We start from the raw sequence: 12703 nt of genomic DNA on the forward strand, positions 1-12703 counted from the left end.
TGTTTTGTTTTGTTTTTGGGCTACACCTGATGACACGTGGGTTACGCCTGGCTATGTGCTCAGAAATCATTCCTGGCTTGGGGGACCATATGGGACGCCGGGGGATTGAACCACTGTCCATCCTAGGGTAGCGTGGGCAAGGCAGATGTCTTACCGCTTGCGTCACTGCTCTGGCCCCACATTCAATTAATTCTTTTTTTGGGGGGGTCATAGCCAGCCAGCGCTCAGGGGTTACTTCTGGCTCTACGCTCAGAAATTGCTCCTGGCAGGCTCGAGGGACCATATGGGATGCCGAGATTCGAACCACCGTCCTTCTGCATGCAAAGCAAACACCTTACCTTCATGCTATCTCTCCGGCCCCACATTCAGTTAATTCTTACATTGCATATTTGTGTTGATTTTAGAATGCAGACTGCAAGTTCCGCTATTGTTGTTTCAGCAATTTACTTTTGGAACAAGATCTACAAATAGTAGTGAGATGGTAAGATTTGCGATTTCAATTCAATATAATGATTGTGGTGGTGGGATAGCTAAGTTTTGCAAACATATAGGATTTCTATAGTGGGGTCCTGAGTCCAGCCCTGTCGCCTCATTTTGGTCTCAACAATACTCAGAGGATACTACACAGTAAAAGGAATTCCACAATTTTTCAAACCTAAAGAAATTCATAGTACTTTTCACAACCAATGATACTGATTTGTGAGGAAAAGTGGTGGGGAGGGAAGAAATACTTTGATTTTTATTTGATACAGTGTAACCCCCTCATTGCAGAGTACTTAGCCATGAGTAAACATGAGCTCTGCCTGTTGAGGACCCTAAAAGAGTAAATAAAAGCATATAGAAATGAAAAATCCTGGGGCCAGCGTGGTGGCACAACAGTAGGGTGTTTGCCTTGCACGCAGCTGACCTAGGACAGACCACAGTTCAATCCTCTGGCGTCCCATATGGTCCCCAAGCCGGGAGTGACTTCTGAGTGCAGAGCCAGGAGTAACTGAGCGTCACTGGGTGTGGCCCAAAAAGAAAAACCCTTATGGATATTTGAGAGGAATGTGCTCGTAGTGAGACATTTTATTTTATTTTATTCTATTTTATTCTATTCTATTTTATTCTATTCTATTCTATTTTTTTATTTTATTTTATTTTATTATTTCATTTCATTTCATTATTTTATTTTATTATTCTATTCTATTTTATTTTATTTTATTTTTGGGCCACACCTGTTTGATGCTCAGGGGTTACTCCTGGCTAAGCGCTCAGAAATTGCCCCTGGCTTGGGAGGACCACATGGAAAGCCGGGGGATCGAACCCCGGTCGCGATCTTTCCTTGGCTAGCGCCTGCAAGGCAGACACCTTACCTCTAGCGCCATCTCGCCGGCCCTGATTATTTGTTTTTTGGAGGTTTTTGTTTGTTTGTTTGTTTGTTTGTTTGTTTTAGGCCACACCCAGCAGTGCTCGGGGGTTACTCCTGGCTGTCTGCTCAGAAATAGCTCCTGGCAGGCACGGGGGGACCATATGGGACACGGGGATTCGAACCAACCACCTTTGATCCTGGATGGCTGCTTGCAAGGCAAACACTGCTGTGCTATCTCTCCAGGCCCAAAGACAACAGTTTTTTGGTTTTTGGGCCACACCCGGCGTTGCTCAGGGGTTACTCCTGGCTGTCTGCTCAGAAATAGCTCCTGGCAGGCATGGGGGACCATATGGGACACCGGGATTCGAACCAACCACCTTTGGTCCTGGATCGGCTGCTTGCAAGGCAAACGCCACTGTGTTATCTCTCCGGGCCCTTTTTTGGAGTTTTTAATGCATGTTTTTGGGTCATATCTGGTGCTGTTAATGGAATCTCCCTGCTATAAACTCAGTGATCACTCTGGGCTAGCTTAGAAAACTTATGGGATGGTAAAGATAGAACAATGGTTTGCTCTGTGAAAGGAAAACATGTTCAACTGAGCAAACTTCACCTCCTTCAAATATGCTCATCCTTGGGGCAGAGCGATAAAACTTTGGATAGGGCATTTGCCTTACATACAGCCTTCCATGGTTTGATCTCCAGCATCTCATATGGTCTTCCATGTATGCCAGGAGTGATTCCTGTGTGTAGAGCCAGGAATAACCCTGACGAGCTTCTAGTGTGGTACATAATGAAAAAACATTGTCCGCCATTCTAGTTTAAAAATAGGGGCCGGAGAGATAGCATGGAGGTAAGGCGTTTGCCTTTCATGCAGGAGATCATCGGTTCGAATCCCGGCGTCCCATGTGGTCCCCCGTGCCTGCCAGGAACAATTTCTGAGCCTGGAGCCAGGAATAATCCCTGAGCACTGCCGGGTGTGACCCAAAAACCACACAAAAAAAAAATATGGAACATTGCTTTTGCGAACAGTCCCAATGCAGAGGTGACATGTGCGTTGAGAACCAGAAACTGTTTTGGTGCAAAAATCACAGTATGTAGGGCATTTCCATTAGCTACGGAACCTGTCTTCTTTTGCTGGGATCCCATGTAGTCCCCTTGTACCTCCATGAGAAATTCCTGTGCACAGAGCCAGAAATAACTTCTGAGCACTACTGGTGTGTCCCGAAACAAAACAAAAGCCCAAAATAGAAAATAAGAAAAGTTAGTGCAACAAGCTGTGTGCTTCACTTACCCTCAGAGCTTGTTAGGATTAGATCTTAGCATCCATAGGTTCCCCTGAGCAGTGCCCAGCATGATCTGTATGTGCAGAGTTCAGAGTAATGCCTGAACACTGCTGGACATGACCAAAATACTTAAAACAGAAAATAAAACAATGCATCTATATGAAAAAATAGCATGGGGTCATCAGACTAACAACCTCATAGACAAGAGCCTTGATTGAAGTGCAATGTTTATTACTTAGAGTCAGTAAACACAGGGGAAAATGGAAAATATAACAAATATTTGCTTATACATTGATCAATCTGGCTTTAATTTTCCCTGTCAACAGAGTGTGGTGCAAGTACCTTAAATGTCTTAGGATATATATATATTTTTTTTTTTGGTGTGGGAGATGCCCAAGTGAACATAGGAACTCTCAATGAGAGGGCCTTCCTATGAAACCCGGTAATTGGTCATTTAGGGTCTAAAAATCATGGTTTCTGTACCTCAGATCAGACTTATTACCTAAGTAAGGGCATTTCTTGGCTTTATATCTACCTGTCACCACAGAAGTCCACGTCAATGGAGGATTGTCTGTGTGATGGAAATCACACATGCATGGCCAGATTTGAACATGGAGACTGTCAGGGTGGGAGAGAACTAATTGGACTAACTTTTTGCCTTTCCACAGGGAAGCAGCCAGCCTCAGTGGAATGGGGGTGAGCCTCTGCTCTGGGAAAAGGTCAGGAGGGAACCTCCCTTCCTGCATTCCAATGAGAGTGAGAATTTGGGGGTCATTTGTTCTGGAGGGGGCAAGAAAGAAGAGAGCATCCTTGCTGTGGATTTGCTCTTCACTGGACATAGTGGCCTTGAACCTGCTCCACCAAGTCCCAGGACACAGAAGCCTACGGTGGGGCCAATTTGGACCAAGTTACAAGCATTTTTTTTCCTGAGCCCTTCACAGACCCAGGCTCAGAAGCACTCTTCCCAAAGAGTCAAGTCACCTCTGTCTAAGCAATGTTGGGGAGCCTTCCCAGGTGTTTGGCACCATGATAGGCCCTTTGACACCTCCATTGCACAGAATCTCTCTGGGTATCTTCGAGGTAAGAATGCTCTGAGTCAACTGTCACACCCAAGAAACCCTAGAGAAGTTCAAAAAGGAAAGAGACGATATTTATGTGAGGAGTGTGGGATGCTCTTTACTTATTCTTCAGACCTTAATAGGCACAAGGCAATTCATACTGGAGAAAAGCCTTATACATGTCAGGAGTGTGGCAAAGCCTTTGCTCAGTCCTCAAACTTATCCGAACACAGGAAAAGTCATACCGGAGACAAGCCTTTTACATGTCTGCAGTGTGGGAAGGCCTTCACTCGGTATTCAAGCCTTTCTGATCACAGGAAATGTCATACAGGAGAGAAGCCCTATAAATGTCAGGAGTGTGGAAAGGCCTTCACTCAGTCATCAATCCTTTATTCTCACAAGAAAATTCATACAGGAGAGAAGGCTTATATATGCCAGGAGTGTGGGAAGTCCTTCGCTCAATCCTCAGGTCTTTATCTTCACAAGAGAGTTCATACTGGAGAGAAGCCTTATAAATGTCAGTGTGGCAAAGCCTTCTCTCAGTCCTCACACCTCTCTAAGCACAAAAGAATTCATACCAGAGAGAAACCTTATACACGTCAGGAATGTGGGGCGGCTTTTTCTCGGTCCTCAATCCTTTCTTCTCACATGAAAATTCATACTGGAGAGAAGCCTTGAGCATGTCAGTGTGGGGAGGCCTTCTGTTCATTCTCAGATTTCTCTAAGCACAAAAGAATTTATACTGGATGAAGGCTTGTGGGAAGGCCTTCACTCAATCCTTGAACCTTATTGAGCACATGAGACTTCATATAAGAGAGTAATCTTTTGCATATAACAAACATGGTAAGACCTTCACTATCTTCAAGACATTAGGTGCTGGAATATTCAAATGGAGAGAAGTTTTATACATGTTAGATGTGTGAGAAGGCCTTCACTTAATCCTCAAACCTTATCAAACAGGAAAATTCATCCTGGATAGACACCCTCTCTGTATATTTATGGATTGTGTGAAGGCCTTCCTTCATTCTTCAAGATTTAGTAGCCATTTTTATATCCATCCTGGTGAGAAACCTTATGCATGTAATTATGTCAGAAGGGCTTCACTCATGTCAGAAGGGCTTCACTCAATCTTCAAGCCTTACTGGTCATTGAATTGTTCATACTGAAAAGAGTAATCTTGTGCATATAAGGAGTCTGGGAAGGTCTTTGCATCCCCCTCATACCTTACGAATGATAGCAGAATTCATTGTGGACAGACACATGAGGTACCTCAGGAGTGTTTAAGATCTTTAATTTCTCCTCAGATAATGACATATATGAAAATTATATCTGATGGGTCAGAGCAGAGTTAAATAGGGATGGTGTTTGCCTTGCACACCCCTGCATCAATTAGTTCACTGGCATTCTTTGGGTTTCCTTCAAGCATGCCAAGAAGAATTCTTGAGTGCAAAACCTGAAGTAACCATATAGTACCCCATGGCGTAGCTCAAAAAAGGATTAAAAGAGAATTTAAACTGGAGAGAATCTTTACATGTGTTAGGAATAGTGACAGTCTTTTGTTTACTTCTGAATGTTTTCTCTTCATTCTGGAGAGACACCTGTATGTAGAATGTATGTAGGAAGGTCTTCGTTGATCTTCAAACCCTGTTTTAAATAGGATGGTCTATACTGCAGAAAAGCCTTCTAAATATTAGGAATTTAGAAAACTAATTCAATCCTCAGTGCTAAATAATACATACTCCAGGGGAGTAGCATTTTGCCCTGATATAGCCAAACCAGTTATGATCCTTAACATCCTGTAGGGTGTCCCATGCAGTGCCAGGAGTGATTCCTGAGTGCAGAGTCAAGTGTAACTCCTGGGCATTGACAGTTGTGGTTCAAAATAAATTCCAAAATGCATATGGGACATAAATCTTAATAAGAAGGTAAGAAATGTGTGGAGGCTTTTGCTCATTGTTCAGACTTTATTAGTCATGGGAGAATTCACTCTGGTGTGAAGCCTCACACTTGATCAGTATTGGGCAAACCCTTTGACACTTGCTCAGCATTCGCCCAGAAGAGTTTAGAAGCCCTAGAGTTGGAAGGTTGTGGCAAGCTTTTACTCAGCCTCACACCTAATTAATCGTATCTTTCATATCCTCCTGAGAGAAACAACTTTATTTTTCATATTGAGGATTGAAAACTGCGCAAATTGGTTCTGGTGCTGGCTGTGTGAAAGTTCCAGGTCCTCAGCCCCCTGCAGAAAAGGGGCCTTCAGCAGCATTGTCATCCTGCTACAGTCAGACCTGTCTTTAAATTGGCACTTCCCCTACATACTAACAAAAAGAAGTCTGAGGGGCTGGAGCAGTGGCACTAGAGGTAAGGCGTCTGCATTGCAAGCACTAGCCTAGGACGGACAGTGGTTTGATCCCCCAGCGTCCCATATGGTTCCCCCAAGCCAGGAGCTATTTCTGAGTTCATAGTCAGGAGTAACCCCTGAGCATCACTCGGTGTGGCCCCCAAACAAACAAACAAACAAAAAAGTTGTCTGAGAGCTGGGACTGTCAGGATGGGGATTAGAAAGCAAATAAAAAAGCAGAAACAAAACAACTATAAGATTATTGGTTTTTGTTGTTGTTGTTTTTGTTTTTTGGTCACACCTAGCAGTGCCCAGGGTTTACTCCTGGCTCTACACTCAGAAATTGCTCCTGGCAGGCTCGGGGAACCATATGGGATGCCGGGATTCGAACCACTGTCCTTTTGCATGCAAGGCAAACGCCTTACCTCCATGCTATCTCTCCGGCCCCTACTGGTGGGTTTTTTTTTTTTAAAACAGATTACAGGGTGTACAGAAAGAGAAAATAAAGCAAGTAGTTATTAAGTGTTTTGTGAAATGCTGAATTTCCCTAAATTTATGTTCTTATGATTGTGCTACTCTACTGTGTTAACAGATCTATTTGCATAATTTCTTTGCTGTATTATCAATTGGAATTACATTTTAATACAAATACTGGAAATATTTTATGGCCTAGAAATGAAAATCTCTCTACACAAAATACTTCATCAAAAGTTCAATACCTGGGCCCGGACAGATAGCACAGCAGCGTTTGCCTTGCAAGCAGCCGATTCAGGACCAAAGGTGGTTGGTTCGAATCCCGGTGTCCCATATGGTCCCCTGTGCCTGCCAGGAGCTATTTCTGAGCAGACAGCCAGGAGTAACCCCTGAGCACTGCCGGTGTGGCCCAAAAACCAAAAAAAAAGTTCAATACCTTAATAAAATATTCATCCCACTCATTTGAGGAAACTAATGAAAGGATAAACATAGTAGAGGATCTAGTTGCCAAATTAAAGTTTTTTTGGGATAAAAACACAAAGCAAAAAAAAAAAAAAAGACAGAAACCACCCAAGACTCTGGACTGTCAGATCAAGCCATTGTGTTTGTCATTCTGTCATTCTTTGCTCCAATTCCAGGACTGGTGTCTGAGCCACTGGTTCCAGGGGGACTATGGTGATCTACCAAAATGCTACATTGAATTGTGTGGGGTTTTTTTGTTTTGTTTTGTTTTTTTGTTTTTTGTTTTTTGACCAACTGCTACAGTTTTCTGAGATTACTCCTGGCTTTCTCTCCAAAATTACCACTGGTGGTGCTACAGAATACTGGTGTTCAGATTCAGGTTGGCTTACAGCAGTGCTTCTCAATTATTTTCTGTCATGCAACCCCTAAGAAGAAAACATTTTTTCACGCCCCCCCACACAACTGTAAATAGTATCTTTATTAAAAAAAACTTTAACCTGTAAAACAAAAATATATAAAATAATTTGAGCTGATTTTTTAATCAGAGGTGATGTCTGGATCAGTGGCTACAATGAGCACGTCTTGCAATGCATAGCTTTTCAAAGCGGGCTTTGAAGCAGGACACAGCTACTCTCAGCTCCAGAGACATACAGAGACAAACATGGGGCTTAGCTTGTTATGACAGTGTTTACCGAGGTCAAACATGTCCCCCTTTACGGAGCCTCAAGGCCCCTCTGGGGGGTGTGCCCCAATATTTGAGAAGCACTGGCTTACAGCAAGGCTAGTGCCCTCTACACTATTCTGTTGCTCTGTCCCCAGCACACAATAATGAGAACAACTGAAGACTCCCCATTTCTCAGCCTTCCTGTCCACATGAGATAGTTCATCACAAGAAATCCCCCTGGTGTCATAGGAATGCATGAAAGGTCCTCCAGCTCAGCACAGGGGATCTCCTGCTGTCATTGGCATACCATTCCATTTATTATGCAGGGAATCTCCACCTGATAGAAAACTATTATTTCGTTTCCTGTGTAGTGAAACGACTGAGTACTTTCCCTGCTCTTCACTAAGGAAAACATTTCTGGGGTACTCCTGGGAACTTAGAGCTTCATTTTCTCTCTTGCCCACATTCCATTTTTTTCACTCGTGGGCCATGCCTGGATGTGTTCAGGGCTTACCCCTGCTCTGCACTCCAGAGGCACTTGGTAGTACCATTGGTAGTAGGGCAGAAGAGACTGTGCCCCTGAGTCCCTGTGGCAGAGCCACTTCTGGGCTGAATACAGGGGCCCTTCTGCAAGCCTGCAGGGGGCACTATGTGGCGCTCCTTCCCAGAGTCAGCCCTTCTTGGGAGGATGTGGGGCTCAGCTTTAGTTTCCTCTCCTGTACTGTGAGGCCAGGCGTATGCACCTCTTGTGCCCCAGCTGTCCTGATCAGCACCTCATCTTTTTTGTTTTGTTTTTGGGTCACACCTGGCAGCGCTCAGGGATTACGCTCAGAAATTGTTCCTGGCAGGCTCGGAGGACCATATGGGATGCTGGGATTTGAACCACCATCCTTCTGCAATCAAGGCAAATGCCTTGCCTCCATGCTATCTCTCCGGCCCCTCATCTTTATTTTTATTTCTCTCTATCTGTGTTTTGAGGCTATATTCTTTATTACTCAGGGATTACACCTGTCTCTGCTCTCAAGAATCTCATTTTAGCAATGTGGAAGACAAATCTCTTACCCACTGTACTATTCTCCAGCCTCAGCTCCTCTGCTTTTCTTTAGACTTTTATTTTTTTGATGTACTTCTCTTTTTAAAATTTATTTTTCTTTATTTTAAACATGATTACATACATGATTATAGTTGGGTTTCAGTCATAAAAAGAACACCCCCTTCACCAGTGCAGCCTTCCCATCACCAATGCCCCCATCTCCCTCCTTCCCTACCCCCTGCCTGTATTTGCGACAGACATTCTACTTCTCTCATTAACAATGTCCTGATAGTTTAGTCATCTAACTATACTCACCTGGTGAGCTTCACATTGAGAGCCAGTCCCTTCCAGCCCTCTTCTCTTGTTCTTTTAGACACTATTAAAATGGCCTCAGTTGTTTCATCTTGTCCACACAGCATTGATTCTTCTATCTGGGTTACTTAGAGTGGTGCTTGGCAGATCATGAGGCCAGAGTGAAGGAAGATTATGGGAGGCATTGCAAACTCTGGTGATCTCAGAGTTTACTCTGGACTTGAGACAGATCAATCCTTTTCAGAGATATGGAGATCAGAGATCAAAACCACATCAACCACTTGATGAATCCTATGTCTGGGTTACCTGGTTAATTCGATTAACATTTTTCCCCATTTTAAATTTACTTATTGAAGGAGCATGTATTGAATAGTTGATCATAATACATGTTTCCAGAAAGGAGCAAAATGATTCAAAATAAAAAATGAAGAGAAAATAAAGAACAAAAAGATGTGCAGCTACAAGCAGATTTGTGAAAATCATTGTATCTGCAGTGAGGTCATTGAGTCATTGTGGGTCCCCAAATCCCATGAAGAGTGAATATAGCACTCAGCCTAGTGTAACAAGACCTTGGCAGAAACAGGGTCAGCTGCACCGAAGAGGAATCCAGAGAGGTGGCGCTGACTCACTTGTAATGATAGTGATGAAATTTCCTGCTGCCTATGGTCTTGTCCTGGGCAACTAGAACACACCGTAAAGGTGGTAGAGGCTTCTTTTCTTTGGGGGGGCAGTCACACCCAGCAGTGCTCAGGGGTTACTCCTGGCTCTGTGCTCAGAAATCACTCCTTGCTGGCTTGGGGGACCATATGGGATGCTGGGATTTGAACCACCGTCTGTCCTGGATTGGCTGCAAGCAAGGCAAACGTCCTACTGCTGTGCTGTCTCTCTGCCCCCCCCCCATTTTAAACATGGAATGCTTCACAGATTTGCGTATCATCCTTCTGCAGGGGCCATGCTAATAATCTCTGTATCATTCCAGTTTTAGTATATGTGCTGCCGAAGCGAGCACAAGCTTCTTTTTTATTAAAATGTTTTTGTGTGGGGACCCTAGAGATAGCATGGAGGTAGGGCGTTTGCCTTGCATGCAGAAGACGGTGGTTCAAATCCCGGCATCCCATATGGTCCCCTGAGCCCCCCAGGAGCGATTTCTGAGCAGACAGCCAGGAGTAACCCCTGAGTGCTTTGGGGTATGACCCAAAAACCAAAAAAAAGAAAAAGTTTCTGTGTGGAGCCAGAGCAACAGCATAGCAGTAGGACATTTGCCTTGTATGCAGCTGACCCAGGATAGGCCTGTGTTCGATTCCTGGCATCACATATGGTTCCCCTTCCCCCAATATGCCAGGAGAGATTTCTGAGTGCAGAACCAGGAGAACCAGGAGTAACCCCAGCGTGCCACCTGGTGTAGTTCAAAAACCAATAAATAAATATTTAAAAAGTTTCTGTGTTTTAGTTTCCTCTTTACTTTGTGGCAAATTCTAAAACAAATTAGTGTAAATAATGCAAATGTCTGCATTTGCTTCAAGTGGATTTAGTGTGTTCTAGTCACCCTTTTTTAATTTGTAAAAGGGAGGTAAGTAGAGTCTTCAACATGTGATGGGCCCATTCCACAATGGCCTGCCCTTGAATTCTGGTGATATGTAAAATAGGCCATTTCATCTAAAGAAATAGTGGGAGCATCAGTGGGTCTATTATCTATTTTTACTTCCACCGGGTCTTGACAAATCCAGGTGAGCAAATGATCAAGAACTTGATTGGTCTCCACTTGTTGGGCAAGTGGTCCAGAAAAATCAAGAGATGTCTATGGTGACATGAAAATAGGAATACAGGGTCAAGGATGGAAAATGAGTAAGAACCATCTGCCAAATTTTATTCCCACAGACCCTCTGGGATTATGTTTTTCTCTTCCAGAGGAACAAATTTAGAGTGGAAGTAATGACAATCTGAGGGAGCAGATTTTTTTTTTTTTTTTTGGCCACACCTGGCAGTGCTCGGGGGTTATTCCTGGCTATCTGCTCAGAAATAGCTCCTGGCAGGCACGGGGGACCACATGGGACGCCGGGATTCGAACCAACCACCTTAGGTTCTGGATCAGCTGCTTGCAAGACAAACGCCACTGTGCTATCTCTCCGGCCTCTGGGAGCAGATTTTTTATTTTGCTTTATTTATTTATTTATTTATTTATTTATTTATTTATTTATTTATTTATTTATTTATTGGTTTTGGGGCCACACCCAGTGTCACTCAGGGGTTACTTTAGGCTCTGTGCTAAGAAATCTATCCTGGCAGGCCGGGGGACTTTATGGGATACTGGGGATCTGAACTGGGTCCCTCCTGTGTTGGCAATCTGTGTGCTATCTCTCTAGCCCCTGTGGGAGCAGATCTTGAAGGAGTATTTATGAAAGCAGTGGGCCAAAGGGTATTGAGATTACCTAAATACTTAGAACCTGTAATGATATTAAGAGAAAACAGGTTCACAATCTAAAACAGCAACTTTACCTGTTGAGCCGAGTGAGTGGGTTTAGAAGCCTCAAGATCGGACTCCAAAATTCCCATGTTCCCACAAGAGGCCCCACCTAGAATATAATTAGGAGAACTGAGGGTTTAATGTTAATAATTTTATGTTTGAGACAGACAGGTGGTAAGTTTCAGATACTCCCAGTTTCCCTTTTTGAAGGTGAATCTCTTTGTTTTTGTTTTGTTTTTCAGGCCACACCCATTTGATGCCCAAGCTAAGCACTCAGAAATTGTCCCTGGCTTGGGGGGGGCATATGGGATGCTGGGGGATCGAACCATGGTTCTTCCTTGGCTAGCGCTTGCAAGGCAGACAACTTACCTCTAGCGCCACCTCGCCGGCCTCTTGGAAGGTGAATTTCATTGGAGCCACAGGAACGGCCAATTGCAGAAATACTGACAATGAGAAAACTGTCTGGAGCCAAAATAAGGCCAAATTAATAGAACTGGGTCAGGGTCAAATCCCTGTTACACTCCAGACTTCATTTGTCCTATATTAATTTTCCTATCAGATCTACATACAGGGTAATGCCTTGGAGGGAGTTATTTTGCCATAATCCACTCTAATAGGTTATTCTCTTGTGCTAGAAATATAGTAGGATACAAAGCTGTTCAAGAGAATCATAATAGGGGCCGGAGCCGTACCACAGTGGTATGGCGTTTGTCTTGCACATAGTTGATTCATGATGGATCTGGTTCGATTCCTGATATCCCACATGGTAACTCAAACCTGTCAGGACTAATTTCTTTTTTTCTCTTTTTTTTGGGGGGTTTGGCTCACCCCTGATGGCACTCGGGTTATTCCTGGTTCTGTGCTAAGAAGTCGCTCCTAGTAGGCTCAGAACCATATGGGATGCCAGGATTTGAACCACCACCTGTCTTGGGTTGGCTTTATACAAGGCAAACACCCTACTGCTGTGCTATCTCTCCGACATAGGATGATTTCTGAGTGCAGAGCCAGTAGAAACCCCTTAGTGCCACTGGGTGTGGCCCAAAAACTAAAGAAAAAAGAAATAAAGAATCAGAATGATAGTGTGAAAGGATTTGAGAGTGAGAAGGAAAGTGCATTTTTTTGCTTTTGTTCTTTTTTTTTTTTTTTTTTTGGCCACATACATAGGCGGTCAGGGGATACTCAGGTTTCTGCTTAGGGATCATTCCTGGACCATACAGGATGGTCCAGGATTGAAGCCAGCTCAACTGAATGCAAGTCAAATGCT

General features: G+C 43.7%; 1 protein-coding gene and 1 non-coding gene across 2 annotated transcripts; one reads left to right on the forward strand and one right to left on the reverse strand.

Annotated features, from left to right (window-relative positions):
- Window positions 1–357: 357 nt before the first annotated feature.
- Window positions 358–4433, forward strand: LOC126000441 (zinc finger protein 723-like). The gene is made up of 2 exons (XM_049767731.1): window positions 358–481; window positions 3303–4433. Exons 1-2 carry the CDS (start codon window positions 479–481, stop codon window positions 4368–4370), a joined length of 1071 nt encoding a protein of 356 aa, XP_049623688.1. The 5' UTR covers window positions 358–478; the 3' UTR covers window positions 4371–4433.
- A 5444-nt stretch (window positions 4434–9877) lies between these two features.
- Window positions 9878–9984, reverse strand: LOC126000452 (U6 spliceosomal RNA). The gene has a single exon (XR_007492749.1). It is a non-coding gene; the product is annotated as a U6 spliceosomal RNA (small nuclear RNA).
- Window positions 9985–12703: the final 2719 nt, after the last annotated feature.

This window comes from Suncus etruscus (assembly GCF_024139225.1).
Source record: "Suncus etruscus isolate mSunEtr1 chromosome 15 unlocalized genomic scaffold, mSunEtr1.pri.cur SUPER_15_unloc_1, whole genome shotgun sequence".
In the NCBI taxonomy this organism is placed as follows: Eukaryota; Metazoa; Chordata; class Mammalia; order Eulipotyphla; family Soricidae; genus Suncus; species Suncus etruscus.